The following is a 23,986-nucleotide window of genomic DNA, read 5'->3' as shown; positions in this document are numbered from 1 at the left end:
ACTATTGGGATGCTTGATTTGTGGGGTGAGTTTTAAAGTTAGTCAGTATTAAATCAGAAGGTTAACCCCATTTTACAGGGGAAGAGATGGCAGGGAGGCATGGGTGAGAGCAGGTGTGTTTATGTCTGGGTTCAGGCTTAGGGGAGATCCCAAGCAGCAGGAAAGAGTAGATAGAGGGTGTGAATAGAGGATTTGTGTGAGTGTTTTTTATTGAGGGGTAAAGAAGTTGTTGGGAGAGGTGAATAAATAATGGTGCAGTGGGAAGTTGGAGAGAACAGAGATGTTCGCAAAGGAGTGAGGAAACGGTCAACAGAAAAAGCAATAGGGAGGAGAGACTAAACCAGTTATTGGAGGATGGGAAGAGTACAAATAATCACAGCATTTGTAAAATAAAGTTCACCGTTGCAAAGTTGTTGTTGTTGTTGTTCAGTCCAGATCTTCCTCTAATCTTCACCTCCAATTTCAACTCCAAAATTAACTCTTCTGACACTTTAAATGTGACACTTTGATGATGATACACAGTCATAATTTATCACTAACTGTAGTGTGTGTGTGTGTGTGTGTGTGTGTGTGTGTGTGTGTGTGTGTGTGTGTGTGTGTGTGTGTGTGTGTGTGTGTGTGTGTGTGTGTTGGGTGATAATGGTGAAAGACAGGGTTGCAGACCTGCCTAAGACATGTGAATGTACTCACAAGTGATCTCTTTATTTGCTACATGCAATACGGTGGAGGTTTCTTGTTGCCTTTTTCACCCACCATAACTTAAAACGTGTGTATGTGTATATATAAACACACACACCCTTTTTGACAACATCATCTTGGTGAGTGCTGCAGATTTATCTCTTTTCTGTATTGTTTGGGACCCCATATTAGTGTGTGTGTGTGTTAGCATAACATAGTTTTAATGCACAATGACTGAACTGGGAGTCGTAGGGAATAACACTCGCAGCTTGAGCTTAACCATCATCCACTACAGCATTTGGTTAGCCAACCACAACTTACCTGCTTTATTTCACAATTTGAGCACTGCACATATTTGATTTGCTTATTTCAGTTTATCCACACTCAATTGCGCCTTGTTTTTTCTGTATCGCATTATCACAAGGTACCTATAGGCAGCACCGAGGAGCACCCATTATTGCTTTTTAACCAGTTGGGTGCTATTTTCTGTTTGCGCTCCTTTATTGTTTTTTGTTCTTTGTAAAAATAAGACTGACATTATATATATATATATGTATACTGTGTGTGTGTGTATATATATATATATATATATATATATATATATATATATATATATATATATATATATATATATATATGTCAGTTATAGTCAGTGTTTTAGAAAAATAGATGTCTGCATGCTGGTTTATTTTGTAACTTTGTTTTTGCGCTTTTTTTATATAGGGACATTCATACTACAACTGGGAAAATAAAAAGAGCAGTGCTGCAGTTCACTCCTGCAAGTTGGATCTACGTGCGTTGGTTTGACCCCAAGTCTTCATTCCAGAGGGTAGCTGGAGTATACCTCTTCATGATCGTCTGGCAGGTAAGTGTCTCTTGAATGTTTTCCAATTAAATGCTTTATTTTCAGTTTAATAGAGTAACATCTACGTATTTGTTTCTTCTCTCCTATCTCCATGATGGCACATGACATGAGGGAATAGGCTTTGCCCTCTCTGAAGGTGGAACACAGACGTCTGACATGTCACCCCTCCTATGCCTGCTTCAGGCCAGTTGTCTGTGTCCTTTGCTGTAGGAGTGTAGCGCTTGCGCTGCCCGCGAGCAAGACAGGACCCCGGTACTGAGGTGGGAAGGTATTAAACCACGCACCCACAGTAGTGGAAGCGTGCCTGGCAGGCGGATTGTCAATGTAGCCGGATCTGGATTGGAGAGAGTGGGTTATCAGTTACTTGCCAGTGTCTTGGATTGGAGAAGTTAGAGTAGTCAAGCCTGTAAACCGTGGTCTGGGGTTGGAGAGTTTAGAATGGTAGTGATCTGTATTGCTGTGGTCTGGGGTTGGAGAGGTAAGCGTAGTATTGATCGGTATAGCCGTGGTCTGGGTTTGAGAGGTTCGCAGTGTCGAAGGTAGCCGGTGTCAGTATCCAGAGAGGTTCCAAGGTCAAGTCGGGTCAGTACACAAAGAATCAAGCTGCAGGGAAAACACGGGACAAGGGAGCAAGGCACAACAAAACGCAGGAGCTCAAGGCTACAACCAGTTATGCTCAGCAAAGCAGGAGTGAATGAGCAATGCATATAAGGGATACCAGATCCAATGAGACAGAAGGCGGAGCGGAGGCGCGGCCTCCGCGGAGACACGGATAGGTTAGGAGACAAGTGGGCTAATAGAACACTTGACACGCAGCTGGGGAGCGGTGCACGTCATCACGTGCGCGCGCGGCGCGTCCGAGGGGGCAGAGCCTAGCTCCGTGGCACAGATTAAGAACGTGTTCCCCGATTTCTAGCAAGGAGGACCATTTTTTTTTTTCTCTCTTTTTAAAAAAAATTTTTAGTTGATTTTTATTTTTTACCGAGCTGCTCTGGTGGTGAGTTCAACCGTCCTGCCCACATCTAGGACCCGCTGTAATGCCCTGTTGGTCGGTCTGCATGCATTCCGGCTGTGTACCATGGGCAGGCTCTCCACCCCTGCACCCTCCCCACAGTCGCGTACCTGATTCCCTCTGCTGAAATTGGAAGTGGAGAGCCAGCACAGTTCCTCCCTGATGTAGCCGCCTCTCTGCTTTGTTGGCCCATGGGTGGCAAATGTGGTAAACGGTCGCCGGAGCAGGAAGATTTTACACGTGCCAGAAAGCGTAGCGTCAGCAGAGACCGGAAGCTCCTACACACGAAGAGCTGCGGATTCACGCTGTTGGAGGTACAGATAGGTTATCTCTAGTGGGGATTAGTTGCTGGAATATCTCTAGTGGGGATTAGTTGCTGGAATATCTATTGTCGTGCTTTCTATGTCTAATCACAATTCCCCTCTCCTTCTGGCAGTAAACCAGAGTTTGTCCTTGAAGACAAGCAGTTCGTACCTACATATAAACATTCTTTCTGCACACCAAAAGTTCCACCGGTTCAGCATCTTCAACCAACTCCCCTGGAGTTACGAAAATACTAACTGTCCTGGTCACCCACATCAGGCAGCAACTAATATTTGGAGGGCCAATTCCAGAGAGAGCAAAGAGACGTGCCACCAGTCATTCACAATGATTGAAACACGGATGGTTGATAAACTTCAAAAAGAGCAGACTTGTTCCCTCCCAGATGTGCAGATCTTTGGGAATACACTTCATATGGCAACAGCAAAAGTGTATTTGCACCCTGAAAAATGGCGGCATATAGGGCATCTATGCAGGAAAATAACACACCTACAACATCCTACAGCGCAACAGTATATTTCTCCCTTGGGAAAGATGGTGGCATTGATAGGAACAGTACCGTGAGCTCTATTCCTCATCAAGCCAACCTTCTGTTCAGATGTAACAAGAACCATTAAGATCTATCCCAAAGAATATCACTGCTACCAGAAACCCGATGGTAACTGGCTTGGTGGAGATGAGAAGGCCATTTATCAAAGGGTCAATCTTTGGGCATTGTTGATTGTATTCCCCTAACAACGGCTGCAAGCTCTACCGGGTGGGTAGCTGCCAAGGAATTTTGACAACAGAAACGGTACTTTATAGCAACATTGTGGAGATAAGAGCGATCTTAAAAGCCATTGTGGAGATAAGAGCGATCTTAAAAGCTCTTTTTGCATCTTGACATAGTTTGCTGGGTCATCCGATCAAGATGCATTATGATAATATCGCAGAGATTTCCTACATAAAACATCAGGGAAACACAAGGAGTGTTCAAGTCGCGAACATATTCAGATAGGCAGAGCTCAATATACTGTACCAGCCAGAACAGCAATTCACATAGCACGTCACCAGAATGTCCAAGCTAATATTTTAAGCAGAAATATATTACAGACCATGGGGAGTTGTCGCTAAATCAGAAACATTTCGAATACACCTTGTTCACAGACTGAGTCAACCAACAATAGACCTCATGGAAACAGGTTGCAACACCAAATACCATGTCTTCTTCTGCAGACACAGGGACACCACCAGACATAAGCAGACGCTCTCGCCAGAAAGTGACAGTTCCTGTTGGTCTAAGTCTTCCAACCATTTCCTCTGATTCAGAGGACATTGTAGAAAATCAAAACCGAAGACGTAAATGTCATACTAGTAGTCCCATAGTGGGCAAGAAGATCCTGGTTCACAAAGCTTAAAGAAATAGCAGTGGACTTCCCAGACACTCTGATCAAGGCTAGACATTTTCAGATCCTGGTGTGTCAACAAAAACGTAAACCCACAATTGACATTGATCCCCCAAAAAATTAACTATTTTTTTTAATAGGGTTTCAATAAGGGTGTTATATGTTAAAGTCCAAGTGGTAGCACTCAGCATCTTCTTTCAGGATAAAATTGCAAATAAAAAATATACTCAGCCATTCGTAAAGGCATCTGGAAAAATAAGACCTAGGATCATAGATCCAGAATTTTATTCTAGTGCTACAGGAACTACAGACACACTCTTTCTAATCTCGCCAATCTCCAGAACCAAATCCTTTAGAAGATCCAGAATTTTTTCACCTCTTGCAAGGCAAAAAAAAGGAAACCAGCATTCAAGATGGCCATAGCCAGATGAATAAGAAACCTCATTATACAGGCTTATCAAGGGCCACGGAATGCACCATCAATTCTTTGAAGGCTCACTCGACCAGAGCGATCACAACTTCCTGGGCTATGAAACAGGCATCCAAAGACCAAATCTGCAAAGCAGCAACCTGCTCTTCCCTAAATACATACATTCTCAAACACTACCAGCTAAATGTATCTGCATCAGTTTTGGAAGGAAAGTCCCCAGTATCAAAACAATTTGGCCAATCCAATATTTTTTTAGGGAGATTTCTTTGTCATGGGCGGACATGAGAGAAAACAGATTTTTTTTTACACGCTTTTTATTTTCTACTAGTTTCTCACCGCTATTCTCTTTCCATGCGTGCATTTGTGCAGTACATTTTTCGTTCTTTTCATTATATTATCCTTCAGTTTTCTCTGTAGTTCAGCTTGGCTAGACGTACATCTGACCTTAAGCAGGCATAGGACGGGCTTAGAATTGGCACGAACAGGTCAGAAGTCTGTGTCCTACCTTCAAATGGGCTGAGCCTATTCCCTCTTGTCATGGAGGGACCAGGAGAAACTAAATTATTGGTGATTAAAAAGAACATTTTCTTTCCCACTAGATAAAAGGCACTATATTTAATTAGTGGTGCTATTCCACAGGACACCTTCCAGTGCTGAAAGACAATTTAATGGCCCATGCTCTAGAATGGCCCATTGTGTGTTCCAGCGCCGGAAGGGGACTTATGGAATAGCATCATTGACTATAGGTCGGGTAATATTTCCAATTTAATTTCAGATATCTTTGCTGCCTCTCGCACAATATTCACTCCCTTTCATCTTCTGTTGCTATTCTCCATATATACACACAGTAAGATGGGTTGTAATCGTATTAAGACTTGCTTTTAGAAGTTCTAAAAGGCCACCACTTCTTCGCCATGCGCAAAAATGTCTCATTTAGCACCATGGCCCACATTTCCAGTCACTTAATAATATTATATTTTATCTAACGGCTACCTAATGCCCGTTACCTAATTATCAATTGTGACTTTATATGGTGATTGTATCTCTATATTTCTCATTCATGGCTACTTTGTTTCCTATTGAGACGTACTACTTGCAGTGTTTTTTAACCGTTAACCGTTGCAGTTAACCGTTTTTTATTTACATTACAAATCAACAAGCGACTACTTTTTAGCAATTATGCACTAGTGGTTTTTACATCATTGGAGCCGTGTGTGGTTAATGTGTGTGAATATAATATGTTTGTGCTGAAGTTAAAAATCATGCTCTTTTTTTTTTTTTTTTCCCCTAGCTGACTGAGCTGAATACTTTCTTCTTAAAACATATCTTCGTATTCCAAGCAAGCCACCCTTTGAGCTGGTGCAGAATTCTCTTCATTGGTGTGATCACAGCGCCTACTGTGAGGTAACAATATTCACACACTGTTTGAAAGATAGCCGAACAGAAGCTCTACATACAGTATTTTATTTGTCAGTGTAAAAGACGGCCAGTAGCTATTCTTACAATAACAACTGCCAATACTGGGCTCATGAAGTCCAGCATCTACTCTTAGTGACCAGCACTGGAGGTTTCTTGGAAGAGCACAGGACATGGGTGAAAGGTGCAATCTGTCCTCTAATCCCAGTTTGCAGCATTTAAGGGTTGTCCATAGACTCAAATCATGGAGGTTGCAGCTTTGTCCATTTTGCTAATAGATGTACAGTAGGATTAGATATGTTGATATGAACTGTATACAGTATACATCATTTGAAGGAATGTATATAATACGTTTATTTGAAGGTGAATAAAAAGATACTAGCCCATGACGTGAAAATAAAGGCCCCAATTTGATAAATAAGGAAACAAAGCCACTTAAAGCAGCAATTCAAGCGGGCCGTTTTTAAAATTTATATCCTAAGCTTCATTTTGCAAAGCCAGTATAACCAACCCCACACTGATGAGACCCATTAAGGTCGAAACGGCTGTCTCTGGGTTGGTTTACTGGCTATGCATCTTAACCCAGGCTGTGCTCAAAGCTGTGAAATGCAGCAAGCAAAAGCTTACAGGGGACCATGTTATGTGGTTTTGAAGCAAAAGGTGGCACTGTGTGCTCTTTTGCATGTCATTTCCCAGAATCCCTTGCTGCAGTGGAAGCAGTGTGTGCTGGGTGATAATGGAGAAAGGCGGGGTTGCAGACCTGTCTAAGACATGCAAATGAGCATACTGTATTAGTTTATATATATAATTGAAGCAGGGGGTCTCTGGAGCTGAACCCCATTAATTTCAGCTCTGGGGACCACTTGTTTTCTGAGATACTTACCTCTGTAGGGGGTGCTGGAATCTCCACGCTGTTTAAAAGTCCCGGGCATGCGGGCGACGAGGAAGCCACACTGGATGACGTGATGGCCCTAGGGAGTCTGGAGCTTTGAAAAGCGGCAATTACTTGAAGCCCAGCTGGAGGCGCTATGGCACCCCTACGGAGGTAAGTATCTCTGGAAGCAAGGGGTCCCCGGAGCTGAAATTAATGGGGGTCTGCTCCGGAGCCCCCCTGCTTCAATTCTCCAGTATGTAAAAAAAAAAAAAACACTGAAAGAAATCCTGGTTTGCTTGGACTGCCTCTTTTAACATCTATTTTTATCCTAAATGTTAAAAATCAAGGTAGACATAATTGCACTTTAGCAGAATATTGATAAGATATACATACAATGCCATCCACTTCTCCTCTCATGATGATATCATGATTAGTTTCAACAAAAAGCACAATGAGAAAATGGGGTGATTTTTACAATTTGCCTGGTCAGATGGGCTCCAAGGTCTTGTGAAAGAAATTGGGTAAAGATCATATAAAACCCTCCAAAAGCCTAAAATGTTAGTTAATAAAAAATAGCAGTTGTTTTGCCTGGTGCCGCTTAGACTAAATTATAATGACCCGACGATGAACATCAATCCTACTCTGAAACCTGTACATCTATTTTAGATTTTGTTTTCATTGTTGATGATTTTATTATTGAATCTGTTCTAGGCAATACTATGCATATCTCACTGACACACAGTGCAAAAGGGTTGGGACTCAATGCTGGGTGTTTGGGTAAGTATATGTCTGACAACTATGCCTCAATATTTTATAGTGCACAGAGTTTTTGTGTTTGCTACCTGCACTAAATGAATAAAGACAATCATTTTGCAGAAGATTGCATGTGTTTATGATAAGGTACATTCATTACTCCTATACATGAGCAACCTCACTCATAAAAGGAGAAGGTTGAAATGGTGCATATAGCACTGAGCAGCTCTCCGTTGCAAAAAAGATCTTGTAAATTCTTGCATTTTAGGGCGAATGTTCTTGCTAAAACTGCCTAGAATTTTGGATTGTTAGATTAGGTGGTGTAAGTGACATGGTTTCCATAGATATTGGAAATGTATATTCCTGCAGATTTACCGTATATTGAGTGTACAAGTGAAGAGGTCTGTTCCTTATTTATTTACTTTACACATGTATTATGCAGGGCAAGGACGTTTTGTCTTAATACTTGGATATACTAGAAAGGCAAGTGTGTTCAGCACAGTGGGACCTTCCCAGTTTTTGCAGAGGCCTACAGCTATCAGAGGAGTGTAGAAGATGCAGGATATGGGTGGGGATGAGGTTGGATCCCTGCTGTTGCAATGGTTACGTTGTGAAATCTCTAGTTTTGATGTCGGAGATAATCTTTCTAAGAGACTTTCATTAAACGTGTACTTTCGCCCCCATATGATTGAAAGTGAGCTCAGGGTGAAGCCCTTCAAAGCAGATTGCCAACTACTTTAAAAAAAAAAAAGAATTCTTTGCTGCTTTATTTACATTTTTACTTTAAAAGGCACAGGGGAGTTTTAGACTTTTTTTGAGCACTGGCACCCCTGGAGAATTTTTAAAATCTTGTGTCACCCCTGGCTCATCTGGCCTCCGTTCTCGACTCCACCCACAACACTCACCCAGCTTCACTTACACCCACCACATTCCTTCCCTCGCCTCATACAAACACAACACTGCCCTCCCCTTCAACCACACACCTTCCCCGTCACCACACGCAGCCATCACAAACCCCTCCACACACACAGATTCTCACCTCCATCCCCCTTTGTTTCTCTGCACAAAGCCATGAAACCCCACTCCACAGAGGCTTTTCCCCTCCCACGAATGCCCACATCCAAAATATCAGCGGCTGCGTTCCGCACTGTTTGGAGGCTGGAAGGCTGCTATCCGCGTTCTCTCTCCAATGCTGGGTTGAGAGAGGAGTGCTTAGAGGTGGATCGCACCATCTCGGTCTCCAGGCAGCGCGGGAAAAATGTCTGCTGCGCAAGGGCCCTGAAGTGTTTCCTCCTGTGCCCATGGCACTCTTGGCAGAGGGTCGTGGCACACCTGGGTACCGCAGCACCTTGGTTGATGAACACTGGCTTAGAGCCTGCAGTAGTGTTCACACTGCCACTCCTGCTGTTTTTATTCTCACATTATCCACTTCACCAGACAAGCACAGAGCAATTTTCCATGCCGAGTAAAATGGATCTTGGCAGAAAAAAATTATTTATCCTAATATTCTCAGATAATGGTTTCACCTATCCCTGCTTCATTTTGCATAGCCAGTGTAACCAACCCCACACTGAGGAGACCCATTAAGGTTGAAACGGCTGTCTGTGTGGGTTTACTGGCTATGCATCTTAACCCAGGCTGTGATCAAAGCTGTGGAATGCAACAAGCTTATGCCTATAGGGGACCATGTTAAATTGTTTTGAAGCAAAAGGTGGCACTGTGTGCTCATTTGCATGTCATTTCCCAGAATCCCTTGCTGCAATGGAAGCACTGTGTGCTGGGTGATAATGGTGAAAGACAGAGTTGCAGACCTGTCTAAGACATACATATATTTTATTTGTGTGTGTGTGTGTGTGTGTGTGTGTGTGTGTGTGTGTGTGTGTGTGTGTGTGTGTGTGTGTGTGTGTGTGTGTGTGTGTGTGTGTGTGTGTGTGTGTGTGTGTGTGTGTGTGTGTGTGTGTGTGTGTATATCTGTATATATCTGACCTCTGCAGAAACACTGGCTGATTTTCAAAAGGCACAAACTCGTCTCTTTTTTTATAATGTACAGACAGTCACACTTTTCACATAATTGTAAGGGATAATATCAAAGGTGGCAAATAAGCACTTTTATACCAATATGCCCTGCTCTATACAGTCCAAATACTAGCAATGCATTTATTTGTGACAAGGTTTGGGGACTTTAAAAAGGCACAATAATTTACAAAGGAAAATAATGTACTTGGAAAAACATGTAGAACACACACAATCCCCTCCCTGTACCTCTGCCGGGATGGAGGGGGGGAGGGGGCTGGTTCTGGGCCGGGAGACTCAGACAGACAGCTGACATCCTGGCTTCTCCAGACTGCGTGAGATTCCCCCCCCCCCTCCCTCTCGCAGACTCACCAACTTCTCCTGCATTGCACACAGATGAGCTGCTGCTCCGGGTAATTCCTCCGTGGGGGTGCCGCTGCGACGCCAGCTTCAAGGAGAGCTGGGAGAGTTATCCCAGCTCTCCCCTTATGGCGGACGCGGAACATCTGATCGCGGCGGTCATTTTTTTTTCTCCCTGAGATCCCGGTTATAACGCAGTCTCGTTATTTAGACCCCGAACACCCTGTTGTAAGGGGTTCAACTGTACTTTTGACTAAGTTGCTCTTATTAAATGTGGGACCTGGCCCCCCTGGTTGCTCCGGATCCATCTACGTTCTGATCCTATTACTTAGGGCTCCTAATGGGAATCCTGACCGGTCTTTTCTTACTTGACCCAAAAAATATAGTCTACTGTAAGAGAGCTGTGTGGAGAGAGTGGGTGAAAAGCAGAAAAGAGAGGCATGGAGAAAGAGAAAGGAAACTACTTCAAAGTTAAAAATTATGTGAAAATCAAGAGGCTGGAAGATTTTGGAAAAGTAAGAGGAAAAGAAACCATTTCGGAATGGGTTGTCAAAGGGGAAAAGGTTAAAAGTGATGGGTTTACAGTGGGGACAAAAGTTGGTAAAATTGTAAGAAAGAAAATGAGTGAGAGAAGGAGAGGTTATCTTGATGTTAAAGGAGCAGAGCAATTAATTTTTTAACAAACTCGAGGGAAGAAGGGGGGTGGGGGAGGAAAGGAGGATACCCTCGCTACTGCTTGGAAGTAAACACTGTGGTGCTGCTATCAGGGGTAAATATAGAACAGGTACTGGGAGAGAAAGAACCCCAATGGAGAGCACTCAAACAGATGCACAGATCACAGTGTGTTGGAAGGGGAATAACTACGATGGTGTGAGGAGTGAATGAGTTAAAATAGTAATTTTATTTGGAGTGATAACTCAACTAAAAGAAATGGAACGCTTGGTTACCAGAGTAATAAGAGTCGATCATGAGCCAAAAAAGCGCAGCGAAAATAAAATATACCAGATCTCATGTGTGAGGTGTGGGCTAACACCCTTGATGATATGTGCAGGGTGTAGCTAGATGAATACTTCACCCACTGGGGTCTGTGTCTGCTGTTTAAAGACAGGTACAGCCACTTGGCAAAGATAGTGTCTCTCATACAGATAAGTATGAGTAGTGTAGTCTGCCTGCTTATATGGTATTAGAAGGTAGGTAGACCCGGTAAGTATCCACAGTAGTGAACAGTCACAGAGATTCAGGTAACTGCTATATAAAGCCAGTAGTAAGGCAATCCAGATCAACAGATCACTGCTGGTGTCCCTAATAAATGCTGTTATACAGGGACACTCTCTTAGCAGTGAACAGGTTACACACACTTAGTATGCTAATCAGTATTGTAGACACCCTTGGAGGGTGTGTCTATTATATGCACAAAAACGGTTGACTGCTGCCACAATGGATAGAAATAGAACAGTAGCACACAAGTAGTGTCTACTTACACTTGAATAGATAAAAACAACATGAGAAACTAGTAGCATAAAAATTGCAGAAACCGTGGTGATGCTGAGTCGCGGTACACCTACTTGCTAATGCTTGGTGTATCAAGGATAGCCACGGTTGCTGCTCGAGTAACAAGTTATAAGCTTAATGCTTGTATCTGGCTCCATGTGGAGGAGCTAGTGTGGGACTGGACGCGCTCCGATCGCGAGCTTTGACCCGCCCCCTTGACGTTATGACGTCACTGCCGACGTACGTTTCGCAAGGCAATGCTTTCTCAAGGCTGGGCGGGGCATGTGTACTGCCCCCACCTTTTTATGGGAGTGCGTGAGCTCCAATAGGTTAGTCAATTCCCTATTCTAATACTCTGGTTGCGTGAATGACGTGCGTGTTATGTATATTAGAGTCACAATGCTGGGTATGGGCTTGTCTATAGCCCTGAATTCGAATCGCAGTGCAGTGACTCGGATGAGTGAATAAATTAGCCTCAATAGGATGCGTGGATAACGCGTGTAAAGGGCATAACACTATTCATAGGGATATAAATGCAAACTTGGGAGCTGGCAGGTTGTATAATTCCATAGAGGGTTATGGGGATAGAACAGTAAAGGGTTAGTGGACACAGAGACCTACTAAGGGGTCATGTGAACACATACCCGTGAAGTGGGACATGGCTGCATACAGGAGCTATATGAAGGGACTGAAGACAAAGCCCTCATTCAGGCCATTGGGGCTAAGGGTTTGTAGTGTGTAAATCCAACGGGACTCTATTTTAAGTAATTCCTGGTCCCAGTTCCCCTTCCTGATGCCCATGGAGAGCTGGTCTATGCCCTTGAAGGTAAGTACTGTGTAATCACCCCGGTGGTGCTCATTTACGTGTGTCCATACCATTCCTAATGTTAATTTTTTAACATAGGATTCAATCAGGGTGTCTCTGGAACTGAGCCCTATTAATTTCAGCTCTGGGGACCCCCTGCTTCCCAAGATACTTAACTCTGTAGGGGGTGCCGGAATATCAGCGCTGTTTAAAGGTCCTGGTCAAGCAGAACAATAGTAAGCGGCGCCAGATGACATCACACCTTCCTATTGGCTTGCGTGGGAGCTTTGAAGACAAGAGCCCCAGCTTGCTCAGCTAGAGATCCTACCTGCACCCCCTATGGAGGTTTCTTAGGAAGTAGTGGGTCCCCATGAGCTGAAATGAATGGGGTTCTGCTCCGGAGACCCTCTGCTTCAATCCTTAAAACAATAAAATAAACGTTGGCTTGGATTGCTTTTTAAAAATAATAATGTATGTTTTGTCTATTCATTTCATTTTTATTTTCTCTGATCTATTGTGCCAACTGATCTTTTGAGGGGTGCACTCCTATGATATACTGCCCCTCAGCCCATCATCCACTTGAAGCTATGCTGAAATCTCCTGTTGCTATTCTGGGGGGGGGGGGGGGGGGGTGGGGGAACAGCACGCTGCTAGCATACACCCCATGGAATTCACTTATTTTAGCTTCACAACAACAGACCTGGAATAGGTAACAGTGCTCCCCTATGAGTGATAACTAGGTTTCTTCATCCCTGGTGTACATGTATTTGTGAGTGTATTATACTTTGTTTGTGAGCGAATTGTTCATGTTGCATAAATGCATGATTTTGGGTACATGTGATTTGTGTGGAGAGGCTGTGGGATGACGTCAAGCCGAGAAAGACGACAAAGTAACAGTGAGAGAGACCTTGCCTAGAGAGGGAATACAAATAAATTGGACATGGGTAGAGGGAGGGAGACATGCAGTTGGAAATGTAGGTACAAGGTTGGAACATGGGTAGTGCGGCAAGAAACCCATAGTTGGATACGCGGACTATTGTCCTCTGCTTATTCTTATCCTTTTATTTGGCTAGGTTTTTTGTAGCCGCTTGCTTTATACGTTATATCCTATGATCACTTGTTGCTTTTGCCTGCCCATAGGTGGAGTATTTGATGAGAAACTGATCAATGAAGAAACATTAACTGATAATATGAAATACTCCTACTTCTACTGCATTTAAATGTTGTTGTAATAAGTGACTTTAGTGGTCTGAATACTGTAGTTCTAATTTTTCATCTTAAACGTGAATGAAAATAGCATAGTCCTCTTGTGATGTAAATCTGGATATTAATGTCTTCAGTGCTAAACGGTTAACCTCCAACTCATGGGATTTACCATACTTGGTTAAGTTATGGTGGGTAACAAGTATGGTAAACCCCATCCTCATTGCTTCATTGCATAGCCAGTTTACCAACCCCACACTGATGAGACCCATTAAGGTCGAAACGGCTGTCTGTGGGTGGGTTTTCTGGCTATGCATCTTAACCCTGGCTGTGCTTAAAGCTGTGACCATCCAGCAAGCTTAAGCCTATAGGGAACCATGTTAAAAATGGTTTTGAAGCAAAAGGTGACACTGTGTGCTCATTTGCATGTCATTTCCCAGAATCCCTTGCTGCAGTGGAAGTGCTGGGTAATAATGGTGAAAGGCAGGGTTGCAGACCTGTCTAAGACATGCAAATGAGCATACAGTAATATTTCCATTTGAGATATATATATATAATATATATATCAATACGATCTGTACACTGACAAGTGATTAGCTAAGCTGCAGATCGATTTGTTCTCCTGTAATCAATCATTTGCTTGGGGTTATTTAATTCAGTTCTTGCACAGCATTTTGATCAATGTAGTTCCTGGAATATGATTGACTGGGCAGTTACTAGATACAATTTGGTTCACTGCTAGAGAGAGGGCGGGTCTCGAGCCAAAGCCTATCAGAGGGGGAGGGGGCTGTCACTTTGGAAATACTTCCTACATTAGCAACATTAAAAATGTCTTTAAAACATTTGTTTTTTATTTAAATGCTACAACTATTTTTTCATAGCACATAACTGATTTATTTATAAAAAAAAACACATGTAGGATATTGCTTGAACTGCTGCTTTAAGGTTCCTTTTTTTTTTTTCTTCTACAGTGCCATCGCCTTCCTTGAAGCAATAGTATGTATAAAGTTTGGTCAAGACCTCTTCTCCAAAACACATTTACTTTATGTGGTGCTGTGGCTTCTCTGTGTGGTAAGTGGTACATTTTCTTCACTTTCAAATAGTCCAGTGCTAATAGTCTACATTAAAATACATACAAATGTAATTTCACCTGGCGTCTTCATTATCCTGCGGGGTTTTTTTAAAATCTGTTTCAAATGCTCTAAGTGATAAATTGAGATTAGGATGCATTTTACAGAAGCTCTCCAATTTGTTTTCTTTTTAGGATGTACATTTGTTGCAGGTTGTGAAACACTTTAAGGGGAAAAATGCAGAGCTCTGAACACTCATTTCATATCTAAAGAGCCCTAAAGTTGGTTCCCTAAACGATATTGCAATTTACAACCAGTTTACATTTTTGCAGGGCCAATATGGTAATTAGACTGTGACATGCTCTTAAAAGGTGTTCCTTTATTAATGCATTAAGTGGAATAGCTCTGCTGTGGCTTTGAATTAGAGGGTAGTGGAGACAGAGCAGAAGAGACACATTTTAGGGCAGGAAAACAAATAGAGCTCCACTGCTACTGTAATTCTGGATTCGTAACTGCTGTTTATAGAATGAAATCTTGAACACTGACCAGTAATGCCAAATTACTGCAGAGTTAACGGAGCAGGTTCACTGACTCCGGCGTCTCGGTCACAGCATTATAACCCGTTGCTCTCACCTGAACTCAGGAATAAACAGTCTATGTAATCCTGCTGGATTTGGACTGCCAATGTTCCACCTCATCTCTCTGTAATTCTCAGGAGTTGCTTATTGGCATTTGGGAGTAGAGTAGCCTACCTGACTTTGGTCTTAAAACCAGGCTCGAAGTAGAGATCATAGGAACAGTATTTGTAATATTTTCAAATGCATGTTGTACTTGCTCGGCTAAATGGGAGTGTATCGTTAATAATATTGGCGGTGACAACGCTTAATCTAAATTAATAAAATGAGCCAAGTGCAACAGAAATGTTGGACACACCAAAAATAATTGCAGAAATGATTTAATGGAACAATATGTTGACTTTCTGACTTGCCTCTAGGGCAAAACATGCTCAACAGGACAATAGTTTATGCCAGTGTGTGGCACTCGGCTTTTCACCCCAAGTGTGGCTTTTGGAAGTAAATTAAACTATTTTTAATTCACATGTTGAAATTGATATGAAACGTGTTGGCACTGCTTTAAGTACATTTTCCTTTTAATCATGCAGGCTGTTACCACGTTCCTGTGCCTATATGGCATGGTATGGTATGCTGATCACTATGGTCAACGACAACAGGTATGGTGCTGCAGCTAATAAATGATGTGATATTTGTTTTATTGTACGCGTATTCTAGGCATTCTTCATTGTTAGCGTTTTATGTTCCATATTTGGAAACGCTATGAAAATATAACAGTGCTAAATGATAAATAATCTGATTCATTAAAAACACCCCCAGATCCTAAACTGCCTGAAATCGCCTAAAAGACACAAGGCCAGCATTTAGCTAGTGTTATTGTTTCTCAGTGCAGAGGTATCCCAGCAAACTTCAGCAATAGATCATCCTGTATTTTCATGATGATATGGAGAGCATTTTGCCCTCTAGGACTTTCATCATGAAACTCATTAAAACAATTATGACTTTTAAATAGGAACACAAATGTTTTTAGCTACATTTCTACATCTAGATTTTAGGGTCGGGAATCCCTGTGTCTACTTGTGGCAACACTGGGCAAGTCACATTGCGTCCCAGGGCCTCGGGCACCAAAATAACAATAACTACACATGTGTGCACCTCCGGTAATAATAATTGCTGAAGAGAGTGTATTATGCCAACCTTTTTTATAGTGCGGAATTCCATAAGCAGCTGAGTGCACCGAAATCATGACCACATGGTGGCGGCTATTGTTATGTGCATCCTCCACTTCTGGTCCTACCCCCATCCTCGTGCGCATCCTCCACTTCTGGTCCTACCCCCATCCTCGTGCGCATCCTCCACTTCTGGTCCTACCCCCATCCTCGTGCGCATCCTCCACTTCTGGTCCTACCCCCATCCTCGTGCGCATCCTCCACTTCTGGTCCTACCCCCATCCTCGTGCGCATCCTCCACTTCTGGTCCTACCCCCATCCTCGTGCGCATCCTCCACTTCTGGTCCTACCCCCATCCTCGTGCGCATCCTCCACTTCTGGTCCTACCCCCATCCTCGTGCGCATCCTCCACTTCTGGTCCTACCCCCATCCTCGTGCGCATCCTCCACTTCTGGTCCTACCCCCATCCTCGTACGCATCTTCCACTTCTGGTCCTACCCCCATCCTCGTGCGCATCCTCCACTTCTGGTCCTACCCCCATCCTCGTGCGCATCCTCCACTTCTGGTCCTACCCCCATCCTCGTGCGCATCATCCACTTCTGGTCCTACCCCCATCCTCGTGCGCATCCTCCACTTCTGGTCCTACCCCTATCCTCGTGCGCATCCTCCACTTCTGGTCCTACCCTCATCCTCGTGCGCATCTTCCACTTCTGGTCCTACCCCCATCCTCCTGCGCATCCTCCACTTCTGGTCCATCCCCCATCCTCATGCGCATCCTCCACTTCTGGTCCTATTGAGTTAATCACTCTGATGGAGGAATGCACCCGATATCCCTCTAGAAAATGAGCAAAAGTAGAATGCTGGTGTCCAGTCAATGCTGTCCCTTCTGTTCAGGAAACTTCATAAAAGCACTGTAAAGGTTAAACTTTGTTTACAGTAAACCTTAATTGCATTGCGGCCATTTAGAGTGCATTACTTTGAAAGTATTACTTCTACACAGGCCTCTTAGATAAGAAGATGGGTAACAGTTTGAGTGCATTCCTACTCTCGCATTATTTATAGAATGGTAAATTAAACACCTTTGCACTAAATAAATAGATGACAAAGACCAACTTTGCAACCAATTATCTCTGTTGCAGACATTTTCCGAGTGTGAAGACAGCACGTATAACACAGATGTACCCTGGAATCATTTTGAAAAATTAGGTAAGTGTCCTCCAAATTCTAACTAGTCATTTTTTTTCAGATGCAACTTTTTAAATGTTATCTAATTGATTCTTAATAGCGTAATAAAAACTCTGTATGTTGTCCAAAAAAATGCATTGTAAATGTTTAGATTGGGTTTTTTAGATGATGTAGTAGCCAATGTCGTTCGAGGAGGCAAATGAGTAGTTACTCTGTAGCCTTTTACCAGTTGCTAATAAACCATTTGGCTTGTAACTCTTGAGTGAATGTCCATGCTAATTTCTTGGACTGGCTGTTAACTTCATGTAAAAGCTTTTCACGTGCCATCGTAATAGCATCATAACCTAAACTAAGCTAAGGCCAGGTCCCGCTGACTACTGCAGCGCCCGCTGTGGCAGAAGCTGCAGGGCCAAGAGCCGCCGCACAATGGGGCCAGGCCGCTGCGGGGGAAGGCCGCCGCGCTGCGCACACAGTTTCTCCTGCTCTCAAGAGAATTGAGATCAGGACTCGCGACGGAGTGCTAGGCCACGCCCCCCGGCGGTTCAGCCAATAAGGGCGAACCTGCCGAGTGACATCACGGCCGTGCCCCCGTCACGACCCCCCCCCCCCCCCTGTATTTTCCCCCTGCAGCTCTCTGCAGACCGGGGGACTCGGCTGCACGCGCCGCCAGACTGGCAGGCGCGCGTGCAGCGCAGGCAGCGGGGCCGTAGCCTAAACGTAAAGGGGAAAGCAGGGCACAGGAGAAATGTTAAGCACAGAAAATACTTCTCAGAACAAAAAGTTATCGTGGATACATATCCGGCTACAGACTGCATGGTGTAAACTCATCTACTCATTTTGATTGACATTGTGATTCAATGTTCATTTCCTTCCAGTGGGTTACAGTATGTGGGAATTGCCACTGATACTTTCCTCGGGCAAGCAATTGCAGTATTTCTTCCTCAAGACACAGGCACCTATTTAAAGTAGCAAACCCCCCACCCCAAAATAACAAAAATAAAGTCTTATTCAGTCTAACCGTTGTGCTCATGTTGTGCTGACCTGTTTTTAACTTTTCCTTCATTTCCCTGGCTGTTGCCATGGCAATATATCCTAATCAGTGTGACATAAGATTTAATACTTGTTCCTCTTGAATCATGTGCACTTTTAATTGTATCGACTGTTTCCATATTATCCACTAGGTGGTGCACTTGTATCATTATTAGAGATGACCACACTTCATACACTCGATTCGTGGGATTTTTTTTTTCTACCTAGTGAAAAAGTAAAAAAAAATAAAAGCATGAAGTGACTCTGGGCGCACTTCAACCACTCTCCCAGATCAGCTGCTTGGCTCCTGCATGCTCTACCCGGTCCACGGCTCTCACTCATGTCCGGGGGCTCATCTGTCAGCCTCACGCATCCCAGCTGCCTCAGCCAATAAGGTTCCTCTCTGGATCTTCAGAGTTGGTACGGTGGCCTCAGACGCGCACAATGTCCAACATGATTCGGCCTACGACTTCTTCTGAGGTCAGTAGAGTTGGTACGGTGGCCTCAGACGAACAGAAGGCCCAACATGTTTCGTCCTACGACTTCTTCTGGGGTTAGTCGTAGGATAAAACATGTTGGGCCTTTTGTGCGCCTGAGGCCACCATACCAACTCTGAAGATCCAGAGAGGAACCTTATTGGTTGATCTGGGAGAGTGGTTGAAGTGCACCCAGAGTCACTTCATGCTTTTAACCAGCGGGGAGTGTGTGAGTGTTTCCCTCCCCCCTCTGTGTTGTATGTGATTCAAGTAAAGTGTTAATGCGCTATTGCCCTTGCATTTGTGTTTCCTTCTGCATATGAGGTCTGGAAGGAGTCCCTACAGCAGAAGATTCTATGGTCTATGGGAGAGCAGTACTGTGTGGTATCAGTGTTTTAGTTAATCACTGGGGATATTGGCACTTTGTATTGCACATTTCAATCTGCGCCAGGAACACTTGTTGGTTTGGATTGGTGTTTTTTGGCGGTTTGGGAGAGCGGTTCAGGCAACATTTTTAAATAATTATTTTATATCACTTATTTGTTGCGCTTTATTTGTTGTGTATCTGTTTCCTATTGGCCCGCATGACGTGAGAGCTTTAAACTTTGCCAAGATTCTGGCATCCCATTTGGAGGTCTGTATCTCTGGAGGCAGGAGATCCCCGGATCTGAATTATTGGGGTTCAGCTCTGGAGACGCCCTGCTTCAAACGGATGTTAAAAACCAGTAACACTACTGTAAAAAGTGTGTGAATTGCTCCTTTTAAAAGGCTTTTCTGGTTCTCCTTTTTTGTTTTCTGTCTCTTGTTTTCACAATATAAATAATTACTCTCGCTGACATTGTCTGACGGGTGGTATTACTAAAAATAATTTTCTTCTGTAAGTACTGTATATAGGTGGATAAGCATCTTGTACATAGCAGTAGTAAATACAGCACTTTTACATAGGTGAAGATCACCACAATAAGTCTGCTGGAGAAGAGTTCAAATGAGTGGAACTTTGGGCCATATGTACTCCATACGACGCCTTCCAGCTCTGCCTGGTAAATGTGGCCAATGCAGCCCATGCAAGTTGAATGGGCTGTAAGGTGTTTTTCGGCACAGAATGCGTCTTAGGGACTTCCTAAATATGTCTCATAATCTCAACACGAGAAGACCTCTAAACCTCCTATTCAATCTCTGTGGGAACTTAATCCAAACGCCAGCCACCAAAGAACCCAAAGGAAATAGATTCCACATTAATGCTTATTTTACTGTCTAACAAGCTACAGAGGGGATGGATGGTGAGCAACTAAATAATTAGTAATGCACATTGCAGCATTAATTGCTATAAACCTAGCACCTTTCTGTTTTCTCAAGAGACATTCAACCATATTTACTAAGCCGTTCTAAACCCTCTGTACTAAATCTGGTTCTTTGTTTTTATTTGTTTTTTTCTACTTTAATAATCATTTGTTATTTGAGGTTGAATTTTTTTTTTTCTAATTCAGCAGAAGTCTTGAGTCTCTTTAATTATCTGGGTACCCATATTTTTATTTATTTATTTTCTTAATTTCATTATTATTATTTTTTTCCCCAGTTGAAGAGCCATCTAAGCCAATTGAGAGCACGACATCCAGGAGAAAGAACCGCTCCAGAACAAAAGTAACCAATGGGGTTGGCAAGAAATAAACCAAGCAGAGAGCCAGAGCACGCCTTAGAATGGAGCAGGAAACCTGAACCTGGTGCTGAAAATATGTACAGTGGTCCATACACACGAGGAGGATTACGAATGAAGGGGGACTGAAATGGATCTTCTGAAAACTCCAGATCCTAATGTGACCATGAATTCCAAATCATTGCCTGCTGTTTGTCTCGCCCCTCACAGGCCTGTTAGAACGGTCAAGACTTTGGAACTATCGATTGCGCTGTAGGTTCAAACGAAAGTAACAGCCCACACTTACACTCTGCAGATGAGAGAATAGATCACTTAATTGGCCTACAATGATTTCCTCTTATTATGCACTGCTTATTTTTGACAACAAAAATAACGCTCTGCCTTGATAACACCGGTGACTGCTGAAGCATCCGCTCATCACACCTGATCATGTTTATTTTATTGTGTAGCAGCAGTGGGTTTGTTGTTTATTATTTTATTTTTTCCTTAATTTTTGAATTTACACACCTTGCCCCTAAGAATATCCTGGTCATTATTTCCAGATGGGCAAAACTCTGCTTTTAGTGTTTAATTTTTTTTCCAGATGCAATCCCCCCCACCCCCCCCCCCCTTTTTTTTTTGTTTGTGTGCATACATCATAAAAAAAAGTACCGGAGGATCATTTCTTTAGTTTGCGCGTAAAGAGATATGTATCCCCTCCTGGATTGAACAGAGGTATCCCTTTTTAGTATTTAATGTCTCTACTTCCAATTCATATATACAAAGTTTACAGTCATAATTTTTTAGGCGTGATGATGCTTGTGTATTTTGAAAGCCGGTCTCTGCAAATTGGGCACTTGAATTAACAGGTGCATAGGTTCCACTTAACACACAGGAATACATACCCTAAAAGCCAAAATACACTCCTCGATATATAATTTAACAAATAAATGTGTCAGTGCTACAAGTGGAGTAAGAATTATTATTTTTTTTCTAAAAAAACAAAAACAAAAAAAAAAAGAAATATAGCAGAACTTATACCAGCCCTCACTGCCGACATGGTTGTAATATACACTTGTCATTGAGGCGAACAACTGATCGCTGTCAAAATGTATTGTCCTCTCTCCCTCCTATGCCAGTAACACGAGTAGGGAATTAAGCCGTGCCAGGTGTGGATGGGCCTTTAACGTTCAACTAATCCGGTTCCACCAGCACCTGTAAGGCTTCCTGGTCTCTTCCTCACATAAGTTATTTGTGTCTTGTTGGTCAAGGAGGAAGGTTCTCTCCCCACAGGGTTTGTTATTTTTCTTGTACACCATAGTACAGAACGCTATCAGGGGGCCTCCCTGTTACTGGACAAAGGAAAACATTTGCCCAAGTCCCCTAATGGCACACTGTTTGGTTATTGGGAAACAAGCAGGTGTGGGCCTAGCCATTATATAAAATTCAGCAGTAAGCTATTGTATACCCTCCCGCTTTCATGGCTGACCTTGCTAGAGCATCAGGTCTTCGGGTTGTATTGTGTCAGCACTGTGTATGCATCTTCTTCTTTTGGCTCCAGGCTATGCTGCCGTGTGCTGTTGGTCATAGGTTCTTTCCTACCATCTATATGGCATGTGGATGCTTGCCCCTTATTTTCTGATTTGCTTTAGCATTGTGTGTATCTGCAGATGCAGCCGCCGGTTTCAGACCACTTTGCCTTGGAAAATCTGTGGCTATCTCGCAGTCACACGCGAGGTGGTCCAGAGCAGGCTGAAATGGCCCATCGGATTAACACAGCGGGGGTCCCTGCATTTGAATGGGACTTGCAGCCCGGTACGATTCACACAGCGTGAGTCCCATTCAAATGCAGGGACCCCTGCTGTGTGAATCCGATGGGCCGTTGGTTTGGCTGCAGAAATCTCACAGCGTTGCTGCGAGATGGCCACAGAGTTTCCATGGCAAATGGTCTAAAATTGGCGGCTGCAGCTGTAGATTTGTGGGGCAGCAGACTCCTTTATCCCAGGATAGTTCAACTTCAACAGAAGCCTACAATTCGACTTCTGGATATGATCTACCATGTATATATTTTTGAAGTTTCAGCTGCCACAAAGAAGGATTTCTGTGGATGGTAATTTTTGGTTATCCCTCCCACCCCAAGGAGGAGACTGCTTTGGAGTATCCCTATTGGTTTGTACTGGCATAGGACAGATGTAGAAAGAAAAGAGGAATTGTTCTTACCCTTAATCTTGTTCTAGTCTTCCATGCCAGGACATCTTTCCCTCCATGGTATACCTTTTCTTCTTTCATTGCTCGGTTATACCGATAACTGTTATGAGGAGGGGAGGGTGGAACCTGCTGGTTTGAAAGTTTGTCCTACCCATAACTGTGTGGGCCTTAATTCCTCATTCGTTTGTACTAGCAGAGGACGGGCTACAAGAAAATGAATTTTAACAGTAAGAACTTCAGCACAGGTGGCTGAGTCTTCGACTGAGCCTTCTGTGCTAAATCAGGAATATCCTGAAAACCTGACCTGTTGGTGGCCCTACAAGACGGGAGTTGCTCACCCTTGCTTTAAAGGTATAATTTCTAAAAGTATGATGGCCCCGAGTTTGCATGAAGGCCCAAACTCCTGTTCAAATAAGTGAGAATTTAACTGGAAGGAAGCTTTACTTTTTATTAATCTACATAAATATAATTATTATTTTTTTTCAGTTTACTTAAGACCTCCATCATTAATCAAGAGCTTTGGTTATCAAGCTTATCCTTAATTGCTGTTTGAACTTTAATAAGTTACAAATCAATTAGGAGGCAATAACAATTGGCACACTTGGTTTCCAAGCACTTTCTGTTTGCTCGACTGGGTCTTTCAAGACCAATGGTTTAAGGAAATGAAGTAGCAGAACTTCTGATTAGGGTTTTCTTATACTTCCATTATGACACTTGAATTCGTTGCCAGAGAAGGCTGCAGCAGAAGAGCACACACACACACACACACACAAGACCCAGTTTATTGATCCATTCCTAATTGTTGCTCTTGGAGGCCTTTTATTTCAAAGCTGTGATTGCAGTAAAATATTTTACATTTCCCAGGAATGACCGGCACATACTGATTTTGCAGAGGTTGCGAAGCTTTAGAATTTTAAGTATTCAAATGTTGCCATCAGAAGTTTAAAAAAAAAAAAAAAAAAAAAGGTTCAACTTGCTTCTTTTTTTTCCTTTTATTGGCTGGCTGCAACCTTTTCCTATTAAAGAGTTTTCACCTTA

The 23,986-nt window shown here is 43.1% G+C and overlaps 1 protein-coding gene across 5 annotated transcripts in view; it reads left to right on the top strand.

The window, feature by feature from the left end:
- PTDSS1 (phosphatidylserine synthase 1) overlaps positions 1 to 23,986 on the top strand; it is a 114,877-nt gene extending 90,891 nt beyond the window's left edge. For all 5 annotated transcript variants that reach the window (XM_075582677.1, XM_075582675.1, XM_075582678.1 and 2 more), the window contains 7 exons: positions 1,402 to 1,543; positions 5,983 to 6,095; positions 7,693 to 7,758; positions 14,578 to 14,677; positions 15,839 to 15,907; positions 17,557 to 17,623; positions 20,684 to 23,986. In XM_075582677.1, the coding sequence (XP_075438792.1) occupies positions 1,402 to 1,543; positions 5,983 to 6,095; positions 7,693 to 7,758; positions 14,578 to 14,677; positions 15,839 to 15,907; positions 17,557 to 17,623; positions 20,684 to 20,775 (649 nt within the window). In that variant the 3' untranslated portion in view covers positions 20,776 to 23,986. The remainder of the gene's footprint in view (positions 1 to 1,401; positions 1,544 to 5,982; positions 6,096 to 7,692; positions 7,759 to 14,577; positions 14,678 to 15,838; positions 15,908 to 17,556; positions 17,624 to 20,683) is intronic.

This window comes from Ascaphus truei, chromosome 2 (assembly GCF_040206685.1).
Source record: "Ascaphus truei isolate aAscTru1 chromosome 2, aAscTru1.hap1, whole genome shotgun sequence".
In the NCBI taxonomy this organism is placed as follows: domain Eukaryota; kingdom Metazoa; phylum Chordata; class Amphibia; order Anura; family Ascaphidae; genus Ascaphus; species Ascaphus truei.
The sequence above is the reverse complement of the archived record's forward strand: the minus strand, read 5'-3'. Positions and strand labels throughout refer to the sequence as shown.